Raw genomic sequence first — 18,598 nt, 5'->3', positions numbered from 1 at the left:
AGAGGCTGAGCACCATGCGAACCAGGAGGCCTGGCCCCTGGGTAACTGTGGATGACTTGCCCCAGGTTTCTAGGCCGTGGTTTGCCCTTTGTGAAATGGAGAACTAGATCAAGTGGCCTCCAGGACCCCGACCCCCCTTAGATGCTATAACAGTTAGGGGTGGGGCAGTGGTGAGGAAGGTCCAGAGAACTTCTTACCCAAATCTTGAGGGTCCGTGTTCTATCGTCCCCATCCTCTTCTTAAAGGACCAGCATCCTGTTTCTCTGGTGACAGCATGCCTCATTTACCCTTTGCCGTTTGGGGAAATCATCTCTTACTTTCCAGGCTAGTCTCCCACAGCCCCCAGTCCTTCCCCCATCACAGTCTTGGTCCCGCTGTGCAATTTGACATGAACCTCAGTGAGGAGGGAACTTGCCCCCACTAGGACCCTCCCCATGTGACCAAGGGAATGTGCCTACCTAACTCTTCCCTCCCTCTTTTACATCTTACCTGGGGTACTCAGACCCCAGAATTCCCTGCCCAAATGGTCCTGTGCTTCCTGAATGCAGACCACACAGCCAGGGTGCGCCTCACCCCACCACCTCCAGCCTGACAAGTGGTCAAGGGCAGCTACTGGCGGAGGGGTGAGGATCAAGCTTGGACATGCGGCACGGGGTCCCCAGGGGCAGGCACAAGGCTCCTTGCTATGCAGGAGAGAGTTGAAGGTTGGAAAGGGGGCCAGGCTGAGAGCTGAGGTCTCCCTGAGCCCCACATTCTAGTACAAGACTCCTAGGGATTCAAAATGTTTTCATTTGAACCCGGCCTTCTAAGTCATTCTGAAAGTACATTTGCCATGATAGGAGGAGAGAACATACTTTTTAAATCAGTTTTTAATCGTGGTAAAATACATATAAAATTTACCATTAGTGGCATTTAGTACATTCACAGTGTTGTGCAGCCATCCCCTCTGGCACCGGAATATCTCCATCACCCCAAAAGGAGACCCCACGCCCATGCACAATCTCTTCTGATTTCCCCTCCCCCAGCCCCTGGCAACCACCAGTCTGTCCCTGTAGATTTACCTACTCTGGACATTTCATATAAATGGAATCACATACTATGTGGCCTTTTGTATGTCTGATTTCTTTCACTCAGCACAATGCCTTTTTTTTTTTTTTTAAAGATTCATTTATTTGAGAGAAAGTGAGAGAGAGAGAGCATGAGCAGGGGGAGAGGCAGAGGGAGAGGGAGAAGCAGACTCCCCGCTGAGCAGGGAGCCTGACACAGGGCTCAATCCCAGGACCCTGAGATCACGACCTGAGCTGAAGGCAGACGCTCAACCGACTGAGCCACCCAGGCGCCCTAACTCAGCATAATGTTTTTAAGATCCATCCACAATGTAGTGTGTGTCAGTGTTTCATTCTTTTTATGGCTGAATAATATTCCTTTTTTTTTTTTAAGATTTTATATTTTTAGGTAATCTCTACACCCAACGTGGGGCTTGAACTCACAACCCTGAGATCAAGAGTTGCATGCTCCATCAACTGAGCCAGCCAGGGCGCCTGAATAATATTCCATTGTATGGATTTACCACATTTTATTTATCTATTCATGTGTTGATTGACATTTGGGTTGTTTCTACCTTTTGGAGGAGAGAATGTATTTTTTAAAAAGATCTATTTATTTATTTGAGAGAGAGAGTGCGCACACAAGGGGGAGGAGCAGAGGGAGAGGGAGAGAGAATCCCAAGCAGGCTCCGTGCTGAACACAGAGGCTGACGTGGGGCTCGATCTCACAACTCTGAAATCATGACCTGAGCCAAAATCAAGAGTTGGAGGCTCAACTGACTGCACCACACAGGTGCCCTGAGAATGTATTTTATTTAATTGTTTGTAGTTTGATTTTACAACTGTTAAATAGATGTATGGTATGTAGGCTTCCCTTTGTATTCTTGTCCTGTATTCTACTTTGAGGCAAGATTGTTCTATTTATAATTGTGTCTGTCTCCCAAACTCAACTGCACCTTCCAAGTCTGATTTGTTTCTTTATTCCCAGCACTGGGGTAGGTGCCTCGTACATATCATTAAATAAATCTTAAACGACTGTTATGTATCAGGCACTGTTCTAGGCGTGGGGTAGTTGGGTCTAGGTGTGACCAAACAGAAAATGCTGTAAGGCAGCTCACTTTTGGTGGTGGTGAGGAGAGAGATGATATACAAATAAAGGCAATTAGTGATAACTGGTAACTGCTCTGCAAGTTAACAGCCAACAGCAGGGTTAGGGTTATGGAGAAGGGCTGTGTGTGATGCAGGCTGGGTGATCAGGGACTATTTGTCTAAGGAAGTGATATCTGAGTTAAGACCTGCATAGCAGAAGCCAGCCATGTGATGAGTCCTTCCAAGCAGGGAAAAAGGCAAGCAAGCGCAAAGGCCCTGAGGTAAGAGTGCACTTGGGGGGTTTGAGGGAAGCACAAAAGCTGTAATGGAGGAGTGAGGGAGGGAGTGTCCGAAGATGAGATCTGAGAAGTGGGCAGGACCTTCTGGGTCAGAGGAGGGAATTTGGATTTTTCTTCTGAGTGTGGTGGGGAGCCATTGGAGGGACAGTAAAGTGGCTGGGATGAGGGTGGAGAGATGTGAACAAATTCAGAATATGTTTTGGGGGGCAGAGCCTGCAGATCCAACAGCAATCCAACATATGGATGGATTGGAGCAGGGCTGAGAGAGAGAGGTTGAGGTAGATTCCCAGGTTTGGGGCATGAAAAACAGAATGGATAAGTTGCCACACATAGTGGGGAGTAGAGTTGGGGGGATCCGAGAGTTCAGTTTTGAAAGTGTTCAGTTTGACATCTATTACACTGAAGAGTGTTGAAGATGAGTCCAAAACCCAGAGAAGTCAGAGGTAGAGATATAAATTTGAGAGACATCAGCACAGAGATGGCATTTAAAAGTATGAGGTTGGGGGACGCCTAGGTGGCTCAGTCGGTAAGCATCTGCCTTTGGCTCAGGGCATGATCCCGGGGTCCTAGGATCAAGTCCTGCATGGGGCTCCTCCTCTCCCTTCTCAGCAAGGAGACTGCTTCTCCCTACTCCGGGAGAGAGTAGAAGGAGAGGGTGGGAAGGAGGGAAGTCACCAGGGTGGGCAGAGAATTGGGGGAAGGAGTGACCAGATAGTTGGATTATTCCCGAGGCTGTTTAGCGCTCCCCCCCCTCTAGGTAACTATATCTTTCTTCCTGGTCACCCCAGAATGGTGGAGTGGGGCCAGAGGTCAGATTTGGAGAGAGCCTGGGGAAGAGTGGAAATTGCCTTTAGGGGCGTCGGTCCTGCCCTTGAACGCCACGGTCTGGCGCCACCTGTGGGGAGCTGCTCCGTACCGCAAGCCTGGATACCTCTCCGGGGACTTTCCAGCCGCCTGAGCCCAAGGTGACCGCCTTTCAACCGCAGCTGCTCCGCTAAGCCCTGGGCGCGCTGTGTCCGTCCCTCTTCCCTCAATCTGGAAGTGCACTTGGCCGCGGGCGCCTCGAGGACTTTTCCAGGAGGGGTGAAGGGAAAGCAGCCTCTGAGCTTGACGCGGGCAGTGGCACACCTCTCGGAAAAGGCCTCGCTGAGCCCAGAAACCCGGAGGGAGCCTGGGGCGCGCCAGGAGAGGGCTCCTGGCGCCCCCTCCAGTCTGAGCCGTACGCTGCAAGGGTGGAATGTGGATGGACCGCCCCGAGGCCAGGGGCGTTGTGGCCCGCCGGCCTGGGCGGGGCTAGCAAGGCCCCGGAAAGATGGCTTTGGAGGACACCAGCGCCAGAGGGCCAGCGGTTCAAAGGCCCAGCCCGAGGCACCGTTGGGGTCAAGCCTCCTGGGAATGCCGGGGACGTGGGAGCGAAAAGGTGCCAGGGTGGCGCCCCGAGAGTTGAACGGCACCCAGACTTGTCTCCCAGCTGGCGGGCCGAGTCCAGGGAAAACCTCTTACAAGAAGTCTGGTGCCCCGAGCTGACCTGAGGCGCGTCAGAGCACGAAATGCGGTGCCCTGCCGAGGCCCCCGTCCCCTCCCCGCCCCGAGGGCGGGGCCGTAAGTCTTCCCTGCAGGTGCAGGGGGCGGTGCCCGGCCCTGCCCCGGGGGGCCGTTCTTGGAGGCCAGGGGCGGGTCAGAGAAACGGCCGAGATAGGCGACGCCTTGGAACCCGCGGGCGGTGACTGTGCCACAGGTGCCGCGCCGGGCACCGTGGTCTCAGCTCTGGGCATCAAAACTCCGGCGCTGGAAACTAAGTCTTCCGAGCTGCTCCCAACCCTGGACACCGAGGCCCCCGGGCCAGAGAGCGGAGCCCTGGGGTCGTCCGAAGAGCGGGGCCCCGAGACCCCCGGGTCAGCTAAGTCCCAGGGCCTGCCGCAGAGCAGGACGCTGAGGTCCCCAGGCCAGGAGGCAAGGTCTCCGTGCCCTCCGCAGAGCAGGACGCGGAGAGAGCTGAGCAAGAGAGCGAAGTCCTTGGGCCATCAGCGGGGCTGGACGCAGAACGCCCCGGGCCGTCTGCAGCTGGGGGGGTTTGAGAGTCTCCGGCCCGGCAACCACGACCCCGAGCCGTCTAAAGCGCGAAGCGCGGGGTTCCCGAAGCAGTGTCCCCTTCAGGATCCCTAGACCTTCTCCTCGGGGTCAGATTCCGAAGGCCCCCTGCAGCATTTTCTACTGCGCCCGAAGACCCCCCGGCAGGCCCCCGAGGAGCCGTTCATGGAGACGCCCATCGAGCGAGAAATCCGCCGCAGCTGCGAACGCGAGGAGAGCCTGCGCCGGAGCCGAGGCCTGAGCCCTGGCGGTGCAGGCCGAGAACTCGTCGAGCTGCGCGTGCGGCCGGTGCTCAGCCTGCCCAGCCCCGGCCCCGCGCTCCCGCGCGCCTTGGAGCGCGCGCGGGCGGGCGCGCAGATGCAGCGAGACATCGAGCGGGAGGCCCACCGTCAGGCGGCGCTGGCGCGCCCCGCAGCCCCAGAGCGGTGCGCCCGGCCGCCGCCGCCGGCGCTCGGCGAGCTCAAGCGATTCTTTGAGGCCGCCGGGGGACGCGGCTCCTCGGCGGCGGCTGAAGGCGGCGCCGTCCCGCAGGGGCTGCCCGATCCCGGAGGCCGGCCGCGCTCGGCCGTGCAGGGTCGGTGCCCGGTGCTGGCCCGCGCCCCGCCGCGGGTCGCGCGGTCGCTGCTGGAGCAGGAGGTGAGCGAGGCGCGTGAGCGCGAGCGGGAGCTGCAGCGCCAGCGGCTCAGCGTCTACGGCACCGCCGAGTTCAAGGAGCCCGCGCCGAGCCTCACGGGTAAGCCACGCGCGCCCTGACGCTGGGGTCTGTCGGGGCTCCAGCCGCCCTCACCGACTGCCCAACTCCAGTGCCCTCTCTTCTGGCCCTCAGGTACCCCCTCAGGGCTCCCAGACTCCTGGGACAGCCCCCCCAACTCTCCGTACCCTGCCCACGCTTCGGGGCTGCCCACTCCCTGTGCTCCACCCCGTACTCGGAATGGTCGACTCCCGAATCCACCTCACCTAGGCTCTTGGTGAGAAAGGGAGGAGGATTCTAGGTGTCTTTATCGGGTTCCAGGGAACCCTGCTTGGGTTCTGGCACTCCTGGAGCCTCCCTCTGAATTTACGAGTTTCCACCTCCCCACTCTGGGTTCGCCTCCCTCCTCCTTCAGGTTGCTCCCTCCTTCAGAATGGAGGCTTCCATGGGAAGCAGGGTAAACGCCTGTGTGTTTAAGGGGCGCGGCCGGCCTCCCTGGTCCTGGCCGCCTCCAGCTGGTGACAGGAGGGGCAACCCCGGCTGAGCGCCCCTTCCCCCGCAGCGAGCAGGGGCGACGGAAAGCTGGCGGTGACCTGGCCTCCCCGCAGAAAGGCGTCTGAGAGCGGCTTGGAGCAGGTGGGAGCCCCTTTCCCCCTCTTGCCTCAAGCGCTAGTCGCTCGTCCCTCCCCCCTCCTCCTCGGGCGCCAGGGTGCTGGGTCAGGGAACGTGCACCTCCGCGCCCCCTGGGAAGTCACTCTGGGCTAGGACACAGAGTTCTGGGCACGGCTCGGGGGTGACTAGGATGCGGTAGTCCCGGGGCCCAAACCGCCCCACCCTGTGCCTGGGTGTCCCTCCTGCGGTGCGCGGGTGCTTAAAGTCAGCCTTCCGTCTGGCCTCCTCTCCCCAGGAGGAGCGGAAGCCTTGAGGTTCCAGCAGGCTGGGACCCCCTGCCAGAGGTAACATGCATATCAGAGGAAACTGGTAGGGGTGCCCAGGAGTGCTCTCGGAATCCACTGAAGGCCTGGAAGAGGGCCAGCCGTCTGCGCTGGGGAAGATGAAATCGACCAGCTCCTCCTTGAACCTGACTGTGAAATTGACCAGTCTCTTCTATAAAACTGTTAGTCCCGGCTGGGAAACACTACGATTCTCAAACCGCCAGTGAAACTGTTCAGCCCTCCTCCGCCTACCTGCAAACCCAACTGGCCTCTCCCTCTGGCCTTTGCGATTAGAGGGCCAGGGTCTCCGCCTCGGCTACCCTCACTCCCCAGTAAAGCCCCTTCTTTCTGGGCAGTTCAGGCTGTTTTCCTCTGGGTCCCTTCGTCTGGGCTGCGGCTGGAGCGCGCCTGGCGGAGGAAAGCCTGAGAAAGCTGCAGGAGGCGCGGGCCAGAATACAGAATGTACCCCTTAGCGCCCTGTTCTGGGGCTGCTGGTCTCCCCCGGCCCGGCCCGGGTCTTGGTGCCCCCTGGCGGCGCGGGAGCGAACTGCGGCGTTCGGACAAATGAGCTCAAGCCCTTCCTTTTTCCAGACCTCGTCAACATTTATTGGTGCCAACTGCACGCCCGGAGCCGGGCGCGGGCTAGACAGAGGTGATAAGAGGTTGTTCCTGCCCTGGGGACGTAAACAATAGCTACTAAAAAAAGGCGGTGGTGGTGAAGGGTACAAGCTTCTTAGCAGGGCATACAAGGCCATTTATAATCTGTCCAGCTATCGCAAACTTCACATGCCCTATAGACCCCAGACAGATATTGAGAGAAATGGGGTGTGCTTTAAAATGCCTTGTTTCAACGGGCAGGTAAGTGTTCCTCCATATCAGCAGTACTACAAATGAGTGAACTCAGTGGTGCCAGAGCTTCTGATTTCCAAAAGCACATGGGTGGGGTGGGGGGGAAACCCAGCCTTTAAAAGAGAAATCTAGGGGACCCCGGGGGGTTCAGACCGTTAAGCGTCTTAGGTTCAGGTTATGATCTGCGGTCTGGGGATCGAGCCCCATGTCTGCCTTCCCACTAGGCATGGGAGTCTGTATCTCCCCCTGCCCTCCCCCTGCACACACACTCTCTCTCTCAAATAAAATCTTAAAAAAAAAAAAAAAATCTGAACTTTAAACGTGACTTTTGGGGCGCCTGGGTGGGTCTGTTAAGTGTCTGCCTTCGGCTCAGGTCATGATCCCAGGGTCCTGGGATGGAGCCCCACGTCGGGTTCCCTGCTCAGCAGGGAGCCTGCTTCTCTCCCTCTGCTGCTCCCCCTGCTTGTGCTCTCTCTCAAATAAATAAAATATTTTAGGGGTGCCTGGGTGGCTCAGTTGTTAAGCGTCTGCCTTCCGCTCGGGTCATGATCCCGGGGTCCTGGGATCGAGCCCCGCATTGGGCTCCATGCTACACGGGGAGCCTGCTTCTCCCTCTCCCACTCCCCCTGCTTGTGTTCCCTCTCTCGCTGTTTCTCTGTCAAATAAATAAAATCTTTAAAAATAAATAAATAAATAAAACATTTTAAAAATGTGACTAGAAAACTTTTTAAATTGGGTGTGGGGCACAGGAGGTGCAACAAGCAGCACCTGTTTGCAATAGAGCTCGTAGCTGTCAACTGTCAAGCCCGCCTTAATTTCTCTCCCAAGCCCTCAATTTCTCTCCCAAGCCGAGGTTCAAGCCCCCCTTTCATGGGGTTCAAGAGAGTCTGTGAACACCCTAAGTTGAATAAGTGTATCTGTGCAGTTTTATTCTGTGGTTTTAGGGTACAAGCTTCTTAGGCGGGCACTGAGACCCAGAGAAGACCCAGGAATGTTTTAGAATCATTGTTTCAACGCTTGGATCTGTCCAGCTCTTTATGCCCTGGGTCTAGCAACAGGCTTGATTCTCCATAGGGAGGACAAGTAGCTAATGAAGAATGAAATAATGCTCACACAGCATTGGACCCCAAGAGAAGCTCAGTCTAAAAACGAAGCACCTGGGGTGCCTGGGTGGCTCAGTCGTTAAGTGTCTGCCTTCGGCTCAGGTCATGATCCCAGGGTCCTGGGATCAAGCCCCGCATCAGGCTCCCTGCACAGCCAGGAGCCTGCTTCTCCCTCTCTCACTGTCTCTCTCTGTCAAATAAATAAAGTCTTTAAAAAAAATAAAAATAAATAAAAACGAACCACCTGATCCCAGCATCAGCACACTGAGTGCATACTTGATGGTGACTCTGCAGAGAAAGCAAAGATCCAGCACTGTCAAGGTGGGAAATGGAAACAGCCAGAGCTGATTCTTAATTCCCAGCAGGGGAGCTAAGAACGAAGCCTGTAGAGTTGACAGGACTACTAAAGTGTGGACCTGGGTTCTCAACCTTTCCTGCAAATTGAAATCACCTGAGGCACCCTTATGTCGAGTAAATCAGAATCTGACGGGAAGCTTGGCCTCACTATTTTTTTTAAAGCTCTACAGGTGCTTCCCACATGGAGCTAAGTTTGCGAACCATCATGTAGGTAGCCTTATGCTAGCAGTTCTCAAAGTGTAGTGCTTGGACCAGCAGCCTAAGGATGGCTTGGGAACTCCTCACAAACGTATTCTTGGGCCCCATCCCAGACTTAAAAATCAGACCCTCCACATGATTCCATGCTAAAGTTGGAGAATCATGGTTATCGAGAGTTCACAAGCAACAGGATTCAGGAAATCAAGCCTGTTTCCTTCCTCTCCCAGTACTGCCACCATGCACCAGAAACCTTTGGGGTTTTTTTTAAGTTTTTAAAAAAGATTTTATTTATTTGACAGAGACACAGCGAGAGACAGAACACAAGCAGGGGGAGTGGGAGAGGGAGAAGCAGGCTTCCTGCAGAGCAGGGAGCCTGATGAGGGGCTGGATCCTAGGACCCTGGGATCATGACTTGAGCCAAAGGCAGACGCTTAATGACTGAGCCACCCAGGCGCCCCCAGAAACCTTTAGTTTTAAGTGGCCTTAAGGGAGACTGTCTAAAGCTGTGTGGCTGGTCTGAACTGAGATGTGCTGTAAGCATGAAAGACATCAGATTTCAAACTTACTACCCAAAAAGAACTATCTCAATAATTTCTTGCATTGATTATATGTTGAAATAATATTTTTGATATGTTGGGTTAAATAAAAATCACTGGGGCGCCTGGGTGGCTCAGATGGTTAAGCATCTGAGCCTTCTGCTCAGGTCATGATCCCAGGGTCCTGGGATCGAGCCCCACATCGGGCTCCTGGCTCAGCAGGGAGCCTGCTTCTCCTTCTCCCTCTGCCTCTCTCCCTGCTCATGCTCTGTATCTGTGTCTCAAATGAATAAATAAAATCTTTAAAAAAAAATCACTAAAATTAACGTGCTCTTATTTTTTACCTTACCTTTTTTAATGTGGTTACTAGGATGTTTGAAATTACGTATGTGACTCGCACTTGTGGCTCAATTTAAACTTCTTTTGGACCAAGCTAAAGAGTCTTCGTGTGTGTGTGTGTGTGTGTACTTAAAACCGTATTGGGAAGCTTCAGAATCCCCTTGAACTCATTCAGACTAAACAATCTTGATGAAGTCAGAAATTGTACCCCCCCCGCCCCCCAAAAGATCAAGGGTTTTGGTGTCCAGTCGGGATGATTAATTTTACCTCTCATGTCCGTTTTTGTCATCTTAAACTGGGGCTTGGAATACTAATGTGCCAGGGAGTTTTAGGTAAGTGAGTGCTTTGCTCAAAAACATAAAGGTTAGGTCTCTCCTCTGACTCCAAAAATGCTACAAGGAACGAAAAGGCATGCCTGAAAGGGGGTAACTCGCAGATGAGTGACTGCCGGGTCAGGAAGAACACCCTTCCTCTCGCAAGGGACCAGCTGCAATCGGGAAGACCCGGTTCAGGTTCGAGCTCCGCCGCTTGCTCGCTGTAGCTTTGAATAGGTGAGTTTACCTCTCTCAACCCGGGTCTCCTTTCCAGTCCAAGGTCGGAGTTAAGGTTAGAGATCCCAAGCTGGAGTTCCTTACGGCTTTCCCACCCGGCGCGCCCCGAACACCCTGCGGAGTAAGACGACCTATCCACTCCATGACCCAAAAGCTGGAAGAGGAAGATTTGACTCTGGCCTTTAGGAAACTGACCCCCGGCCCTTTCTGGGGCACGTCGGGAAAGTCTTTTCGGTAAAAAGAAGTCACTTCCGGGTCAAAATACGAGAGTGGGCGTGGCTCCGGGGTCCCTTCCCCCATTGGGCATTGAATTTCCCGGCTACCCAAAACTTGCGGTTTTTTGGGTTCCGGTTGTTGACAGGCATTGCTACTTCCCTTTGAGCTTCATGTGCGCCTCTGCGCATGCCTTGAGCGCTTGTCCGCCAGTCGAGGGACTTTGGTTTTGTTTCAAAGACTACATTTCCCAGAAGGCCGCGCGAGGGGGCGGGGCTCCCTCGCCCCAAGGGGTGGGGCGCGGCACTGCGAGCGGACGCTGAGCCTGTGACCTCTTTCTTTCTTTTATTTAACGCAAAACTGGTGTGTCCATGTGAAGGGCTCCGCGGCCGGGCCGGACCCGGTGCGGACTGGCCAGCTCGGCCTGGCCCCTTGGAAGGCGAGGCCGAGGTGCACTGGGAGAACAAGTGAGCCCCTCCCCTGCTCCCTCTCCTGGAGTTCGGAACTGTCAAGCTCCAGCTCCCACCCTCTCTCCAGGCTCAAGACCCCTGCGCGGCCCACGCCGCGAGCCCGGCCGTGCTCGGGGGCCGGGCTGGGCCTGCCTGGCCCGTGAGGATCTGCACCAGCAGGTCGGTGGCCAGCATGTGCGAGGGCTCCTCAAAGCCGATGGTCAGCAGCTGCTGGTAGTCCCCAGGCGGCTGCGGGCACAAAATCCTGGGGGCCGGGACAGGCCTGGACGTGAGCGCCCCCTGCTTCTCGGGAGCCCCTCCTCTCGAGTGAGAGGCTGTGGCTGAAAGAGGCTTTGTTTCAGCTGGGGGTGGGAAAAACCCTGGGGGTAAAGTGGTTTCCTTGTTGATGAGAAACCTAGAGGCTTTGGGAGGCTGAACAGCTCTAGCCCTTACCTGGCCTATCACCCAGCTAGCTGTGTGTCCTTGGGCTGGTAACTTAACCTCTCTGAGCACCTGTTTTCTTTGTAAAATGGGGCTTAAAGTATAGACCTCAGTGGGTTGTTACACAAGTCTGCATAAAGCACTTTTCAGGGCACAATAAAATGCTATCCTTATTACCAAGGGAAACAATGTTGGGGGAGGTGGATGGTCTTTGGTGGGGTTCTGCCCTTCCCTCCAAGCCCCAAACCCACTTTGCCATCGCCCTAACTCCTACCATGAATAAAGGTCATCCTCGGCAGGTCCTAGCGGCACCCATCGGCCAATGGACCACAGCTTCTGGATCTGGGGGCACGAATTGGCCGGACTCTTGCCTGTGTCTTCCCATGTATCTCGATAGCACAGGAAATAGCTGGAAGGGGAAGGGGAGGGGGTGTCAGTTAAGAATGAGCAGTTTCCTAGCTTCTTTTGAGGGCTTTGATTTTGGGGGTGAGGGAGAACTCCTCAGAATTTGCCCTCAAATTCTCATGTAGGGATGTGGCTCAACACGGAGGCCTTTTCTCCCTGTCAGCCTACTTTTAAGATGAGGACTTTTATTTTAATGGGAGGGTGAATTTTTTTTTTTTTTTTTTTTAAAGGTGGGGATGGCCTTTCAAAGATCTTTGGTTTCCTGCTTGGCTTTCCATGCTTTGGTGGTGGTGGTGGTTCAGAGGCCCACACTGGCATTCTGCAGAGAGAGGGGAGAACTCTGGTTCTATAAGGGGACTCACTAATCCACATGGGAATCTTGCCCCCTGCTGCTGGGCTCTGGGGTGGTTTCCAGGTTCCAACGCATCTTCTTGTAGAGGTATCGAGGGAAGCGGCTGGCGGTGTAGGCGGCTGGGGCGCAGTATCTGAAGATGGACACCTCATGAGAAGGGCTGATGGAGAACCTCCCGCAGAAGAAACAGGAGATACTGGCGGGAGATGGGAGAGTGGGGAATGAGGCTGGGCTCTGGACTCCACCCTCTCCCCACCCCCATTCCAGTCTCCTACCCTTTTACCTTAGGGGGTCAGTCTCCTCCAGGTCCACGAACCCGAAGGAGGCATACATGAGGACCAGCTGTTCCAGGCGCAGGGTCAGCTGTTGGGAGATTTCCAACAGCTGCATGGAAGAAGGGGCATAATGAGATTAGCTGGCCTGCCAGGATCGCCGTCCCCCCATCATCTCCCACTCCTGAGGGGTGAAGAAGGGCATAGGGTCTAGGAAACCTGCTCCACACACCCCCTTTCGGACCAGCTCCTGCAGGGCTCCATAGATGGGGGGCACACTCCGTGCGGCTGCCTCCAGGTAGAGAAAGTAGGGCTCACACATCTGTAAGAAGGTGGGCATGGCCTTTGCCATCTGTTCCTTCTGCACTCGGTCCCTGCTCAAGGGAAAAGGGGGCCTTTGCCTGGAGTCCCTCACTCCCCGTTTCCCATTCTACTCACTGCTGACTTGGACCCCTGTCCTGGACCCCCTATTAAAAACTCCCCCCGTGCCAGGCCTTTCTCAGAGTATCTTCCCGGACCATTTGCATCAAAACCATTGGGAACACTTGTTAAGATGCTGACACCTGAGTTCTACGACTGACTTTCACTCAAAATTTCCTGTAGGGTGGAGCCTAGAAATCTAGGGTTTAAACAGCCTCCCCGAGGATTCCAATGGACACTGAAGTGTGAGAATTCCAGTCCCTTTCCCCCTGGGCTGGACATCACACTATCCTTTGGTGGTGGGGTGGGGGTGGGGGTCTCCTCACACTGGTAGCCGGTTGGGCCAAATCTGGCCCAGATTGGTTTTGTTTAGCCTGCCCAGGGTTCAGAATGTAAGCCAACAGTTAAAAAGTGGGAGTCCTCGTGAATTGGCAGCCCCCCCGGGGCCACATAATAGCAGGCGCTCCCTAACCCCAAATTTCTACACAGTTCTTACCACTCTTCGAAATGGGAGCCCCAATCAGCTGGCTTCATTTACTGTCTCTGGCTCCTGATGCTTTTGAGTTTGGGAACCTAGCATGTGTTGCCTATCCCATTACCCTCTCCTCAGTCTCATTCTCGGGACCTAGGACCCCGTCCAGCATCACCTGTAAAGCAAGTAGCTCTGGAAATCATCTGCCTTCTTGAGCAGGTAGCGGAGCTGTTCGGTGATGGGGCTGAACATGGTGTCCAGGGGTAAGCGAGGAGGGGCGGGCCCTGGGCCCGGGGCGAGAGGCTCGGGGGAAGGAGTAGCGGTAGAGGCCTCCGGCAGCTGCCCCTGGACGTCCTCCGGTTCTGCCTCCGGTGGGTCCCCAGGCCCGCCAGGGGACGCCGACCAGGAGGGGTCTCCGCAGGGCTGCGCCCCAGGTTCCAAGTCATCCGGGGGCGGTGTTTCCCCCGGGCCCGGGGGGAGCGGCTCCACGAACCACTGCTCGGTAGCCATCGTGGGGTCGCAGGCGAGGGCCGCAGCTCTTTAAGCCTCCGCCGCTCACGTTGGCCGCGGGTTCGACCCCGCCCCGGGAACCTCGGACTTGCCGGGACTGGGAATGCGGCCCCCTTCCAACTCGCCCCTGCCTCGACCTCTCTGCCGGCGCGGCGCCGCGCGGAGGGAGTTCGCCTCGTTTGAATTTCAACACGCGGGAGGGGCGCGCCTCTCCGGTCCGCGCTGCGCGCCCGCGGGGCCCCGCGCACATGCGCGCTCCCGGAACCTGGCTTGGGGGACGCGTCCGAGACAGGCGACCTGGGCCGGTGCTGGCGCGACCCTGTCCTGGGGTGCGGCCCGGGGGCCAGCGCCTTTCTCCTAGGCAGTTTCCTAGGGAAGAGGGGTCTTTACCGAGCTTCCAAACCCGGAGCGCAGGTACATAAAGGGAGGACGCCCAGGCCTCGTAGTCTGACTCTGGCCCCAGAGGCTGTATATATTTTTTAAAAACTCTAATGGAGTTGGGAAACTGCCTTAGAACTTAGTAGGGACTTGTGATGTCAGTAGCTGTTTCAACTGATAACAATCCTGAAAATCTTCACTTGGAAAAACGTGCCGGTCCCATGATCTCATCCCTCCTGTTCCTTTTATCGGCGAGGACCGAGAGGCCTGAAGACCCTACTGTGGGTCCAGAACAGACCCCTGCGCCCCAATCGTTATAGACTAGATTCTTGGTGGCGTGCCGAGGCTGATAGCCAGCTAGGAAGCCAAATACATTAATTACACTTAAAAAGACTCTGGGTAAAGAACTCAGACAGGTGTCTGACCCCACCCTGTGTGACCCTGAGCAAGCATCTTTGCTGTGCTGAGCCAGTTGCCTCCTCCAGAAAGTGGTGTTTTATGAGCTCTCTGCCAATGGGGCTGCAGAGAGAACAACCGAGAAAATGCTCATAAAGCCTAGTTAGCTGCTGGTCACTCAACAAATATTTGAGCGCCTACTGTGTGCCTGGGCACTGTCCTGAGCATCGGGAGATGACCCAACTAAGCAAATATTCCCGCTCTCCTGATGCACGTCCTGTCCTAGCTGGCTGTCAAGCAGCCCCATGCACTACCTGTCTTCCTCCTCAAACAATTTTGTCTTAACCCTAGACTCTCCCAGGAGGCCCATAGCTCTTCAAGCCCCTCCCCCCATTCCATTCATAAAATCGAACTCCTGGCATTTTTTTTTTTAAACTTTATTTAAAAAACCTTCGGTGCAATATTAAAAAGCAATACAGCCAGCTGGAGCAACAACCAACAGAAAGAAAGGAGAGGGTTAGGGAAGACCCAGAGACCCCACCCCAGCTGTTCCCAGGGGCAGACAGGGATGGGGCATGGGTGGTGGGGGAGAGAGGAAAGGCCACCCACCAGAATGAACAGGCAGAACAAAACATTTATATAGGAAACATCTGGCTGAACTGAAGAAGATCTAGGGGAGATAGGAAGCCCCCGTTTTTGTTTTTTGCTTTTTTTCTTCAAAAATGTCCTAGACTCGAGGGGAGGGCTGGCCTCCTGGGGTGAAATGAGCAGGCCCTGTCCCACCCCACACTCCTCTGTCATGGAGTACAGGATGTGCTGGGGGCCAAATGTGTGTATGCTGGGGAAACACAGGGAAGAGATGAGTAGGGAGGAATGCCCCCTCACTGGAATCTGTTACGAGGGCCGAGAGCGTGCCCATCCAGCTCCTGGACTCTGGGGGTCTTGGGTGAGATGGGGGCTGGAATGGGTTGGGGCAGAGGGGGGCTGGGCGCTCAGCCTAGAAAGCCATCGGGGTCGTCATCCTCAAAGTGGCCTTGCTGCAGCACCTTGATGTGGTGCTCGTAGATTTTCAGGGCCGGGCCCAGGCGGATGGACAGGCCAGTCAGCACGTCTGTGCGCTGCATGAGCAGCAAAGACTTGCCATCGATTTCCTGGGTGGGACGGAGAGAGCAAGCGAGCAAGGTCAGAGCAGACCCCCACTGAGGCCCTGGCATAGAGGGGTACACCGAGGGCTGAGAACTCGCCTGCTCTTGGAAAGCTGTTGCCTGCTCCGGGAAGCCGGCCTCCGTGAAGTACTCAACCACATCCATCACCGTCCACTCCACAGGGTCAGCCGGCTTCTCTTTGCGCCCAGAACTGTGTCACAACAGAGGGAACCAGTGAGCAGAGATACTCCTCTGACTCTTACACACACACAGGCGACACTCCCATGTCTCAAATACCCCACTTACGGACAGCCAAAGGGGGTTCCATCAGCCCCTGGTAGGGCTGGTTTTCCTGGGGGCAAAGGCACAGGGGATGGGGAGTCTGGCCCAGTGGCAGCAGAGGCTGGGAAAGAAAACACATATGCCTGTGGCTTTGTCTTGGGGCTCAGTTCCTCCCCACCAGGCAATACCCCCCCCCAACTCAGAGAGATCCTTACCTGATCCCCCTTCCTTATTCATGGCTGCCATGGAGAACACTTGGCGGGTACCACTGCCTGGTGCCGGCCCCCGGCTTTCATCCTGGCCCTGGTGGGGTCCACAGGGTGTCCACTCCTTGACCCTCTCCTTGGCACTCTGAGGCCCTCGCTCGCCATTAAGCTGGTGGTGCTGGGCACCTGCTGGGCGGTCACCCTCAGGCACCTCCGAGCCCTCAGACACATCGTCTTCATCATCTTCCTCTTCATCATCTTCTTCCTCCTCTTCCTTCTCAAGCACTCGCTCGTCTCCACCTCTCTGGTGCCGGGGAGAGAGCCGGGAAAGGTTAGTAGCTGTTCTGGCCCTGGGCCCAGTCCCTGGGATCCAGGACCGAGTGGTGTGCTTAACACCCACCTTTAATACCAACACGGACTAACTTTTACGCATTCAGTCCGTGCCAGGCTCTGTGTTAATAAAGCCCTCGGTAGCCAAATCTCACTAAACTCGCTCAACAACCTCAAGGGGTCGCTACTGCTATTAAGTCCCGTTTTACAAGCGAAGGAAACTGAGGCTCGGCAAGATTAAGTCACTTGCCAAGGTCACCATGCGCCGAACCCGCAGGAAAGACGCGAAAAGCCAGGGCCGCCCGCCACCCGGTTCCTCCCGGGACTCGCGCCCCGCCACCAACTTCGCCCGCACCTGCCTACCGCGCGGCACCCCCCCGCCCTTCCCCGGCGCGCTCACCTTGCTCCGCGACGCGCGGGCGCTGGCGGCCGGCGGCGCCCGTCCGGGCCTGTCCCCGCGGGGCAGCGCGAGCGCTCCGAGGCGGGTGCGCTCCAGGCGGCCCCGCGCTGCCGCCTCTTCCTCCAGCAACCCCTGCACGCGGCCGCGGGTCAGGCGGCCGCCGGCGCCGCCGCTGCCCCCGAGGTAGCGCACGACTTCCCGCAGGCTCACGGGCCGCGCCGGGCCGCCGGCCCGCGCCGCGCCCCCCTCCGGCGGCTGCTGTGGCTGCGGCGGCGGCGGCTGCTGCTGCTGTGGCGGCGCCGGCGGCTGTGGCGGCGGCGGCAGCGGCGGCTCCCGGGCGGCGACGGCGGGCGGGGGGGCGCGGCGCGGGCCGGCCGGGGGCGCCACTGCCGGAGGAGCGGCGGGCGCGGGCGGCGGCGCGGCCAGGGGCGCGGCCCGCTGCGCGCGGGGGCCCGGCTGCGCGGGGCCGGGCGAGGGGGGCGCTGTGGCGGCGGCAGCGGCGGCCGCGCGGGGCGCCCGGGCCGGGGCGGTGGCGGCGACGGGCGCGGGCGGTGGCGGCGGGGCGGGCGTGGGCGGCGGCGCGGCGGCGGCGGCGGGGCCCCCGCGGGGGGCGCGCGGCGGGGCCGGCGGGGTGGCTCCGCGCCGGGGCGGCTGGACGCGCGCCGCGTTGCGGTACGAGATGCTCCCCTTGTAGCTGACCCGGAGCACGGCGCGCTGCTGGATCAGTTTCTCGAGCTCGGCGCGCGTGCGCTCCGGCTCCGGGCCGTGCCGCCGCCGCACCATCCGGCAGATGCGCTCCAGGTCCGGCCGCGCCTTGCGCGAGCGCAGCGAGTCGATGGTGTCCAGGATCCACTCTTGGTAGTGCGGGGAAGCGGCGGACGACGAGCCAGCGGCCGCCGTGGTGGCGGCCGCCGCCGTCTCCGGCGGGGGTAGGGCCGGGGGCCCCGCCATGCCTCCCGCCCGGCCCGGCTGCACCGTGCGCGCTGCCTCCCTCCCAGCGCGGCGCCCCCCTCCCCGGCTCCCCTCCCTCCGCCGCTGCCCGCCTCCTCCGCCTCCCCCCCCCGGGGGGCGCAGCGCCTCGGCGGAGCGGCGGCGGCGCTGCTGTTTCTTTGCAAAAAAAAAAAAAAAAAAAGCGAGAGAGAGGGAGCGCGAGAGAGAAAAAACAGTGAGAGAGAAAGAAAAGAGAGAAAAAAATATGCACACACTCACTCACTCGCACGCACGCACACACAGACCCGCTTCTGCTGGGCGCGCGCGGGGCCGGGGATGCGAGGAGGGAGGAGGGGAGCGCGGCGCGGCCGGCCCCTCCCCGCCGCCGCCGCCGCCGCACGCGCGCCCTGCGCCCGGGACACTCCGGCCCCCCTTCCTTCCCTCCCTCCCTCCTCCCCGCCGCCCGCCTTCCTCCCTCCCACCCCCACGCGCCCGCTTTTAAGGTGGAGCCCGGGCCCCCCGCCCGCCCCCTTTACCCTGCGCTCTCGCTCACTCTGGCTCGCTCCGGCCCCCCCTTACAACTCCCGCGCGCTTTTTAAGGAGGCGCCGTGGAGTTGGCGCCGGGGCGGGGGCGGGGGAAAGCGGCGGGCGGGGGAGGGGGAGGGGAGCGCCGGGGGGAGGGGAGAGGGGGCGGGCGGGGCGGGCGGGGCGGGCAGGCGGCGCTCGGCCGCCCTCCAGCCATTGGGCGCGGGACCCAGACGTCCCCGGCGCCCAGCCCCCCCTCTCCACGCCTCCCCGGCGCGCTCCGCTCTCGGGACCGCACTTACCGGGAACTCGCCGCCCGCGGGCCGGGCCGCTGCGCTTGCCGGGCGCCGCGGGGACCCTCGGACTGTCGCCGCCCCCGCGCCCCAAC

At 58.3% G+C, this 18,598-nt stretch overlaps 3 protein-coding genes across 4 annotated transcripts; 1 reads left to right on the top strand and 2 right to left on the bottom strand.

Annotated features, from left to right (window-relative positions):
• The first annotated feature begins 3,383 nt into the window (after window positions 1-3,383).
• MISP3 (MISP family member 3) lies at window positions 3,384-10,497 on the top strand. 2 transcript variants are annotated; one of them, XR_010404806.1, is made up of 3 exons: window positions 3,384-5,258; window positions 5,632-5,852; window positions 6,124-10,497. XR_010404806.1 is itself a non-coding variant. In XM_045862870.3 (3 exons), the coding sequence occupies exons 1-3, from the start codon at window positions 4,691-4,693 to the stop codon at window positions 6,139-6,141; spliced, it is 660 nt and encodes a 219-aa protein (XP_045718826.1). In that variant the 5' UTR covers window positions 3,384-4,690; the 3' UTR covers window positions 6,142-10,484. The 2 variants fall into 2 exon arrangements, 1 of the variants encoding a protein (XP_045718826.1); XM_045862870.3 differs by having other exon boundaries at window positions 5,779-5,852; window positions 6,124-10,484.
• A 175-nt stretch (window positions 10,498-10,672) lies between these two features.
• Window positions 10,673-13,715, bottom strand: CUNH19orf67 (chromosome unknown C19orf67 homolog). The gene is made up of 6 exons (XM_045863859.2): window positions 13,284-13,715; window positions 12,449-12,593; window positions 12,228-12,328; window positions 11,955-12,140; window positions 11,462-11,596; window positions 10,673-11,011 (listed from the first exon to the last, which is right to left on the bottom strand). The coding sequence occupies exons 1-6, from the start codon at window positions 13,616-13,618 to the stop codon at window positions 10,837-10,839; spliced, it is 1,077 nt and encodes a 358-aa protein (XP_045719815.1). The 5' UTR covers window positions 13,619-13,715; the 3' UTR covers window positions 10,673-10,836.
• A 1,086-nt stretch (window positions 13,716-14,801) lies between these two features.
• On the bottom strand, window positions 14,802-18,138 carry SAMD1 (sterile alpha motif domain containing 1). The gene is made up of 5 exons (XM_045863857.3): window positions 16,756-18,138; window positions 16,035-16,329; window positions 15,844-15,940; window positions 15,637-15,748; window positions 14,802-15,543 (listed from the first exon to the last, which is right to left on the bottom strand). Exons 1-5 carry the CDS (start codon window positions 17,704-17,706, stop codon window positions 15,385-15,387), a joined length of 1,614 nt encoding a protein of 537 aa, XP_045719813.1. The 5' UTR covers window positions 17,707-18,138; the 3' UTR covers window positions 14,802-15,384.
• Between the last annotated feature and the right edge of the window lie 460 nt (window positions 18,139-18,598).

Source organism: Mirounga angustirostris, unplaced genomic scaffold (genome assembly GCF_029215605.1).
Source record: "Mirounga angustirostris isolate CCGP_5_RB_7025 unplaced genomic scaffold, mMirAng1.0.hap1 SCAF_1, whole genome shotgun sequence".
NCBI lineage: Eukaryota > Metazoa > Chordata > Mammalia > Carnivora > Phocidae > Mirounga > Mirounga angustirostris.
Note: the sequence above shows the minus strand (reverse complement) of the source record. Positions and strands in the feature narration are given on the sequence as shown.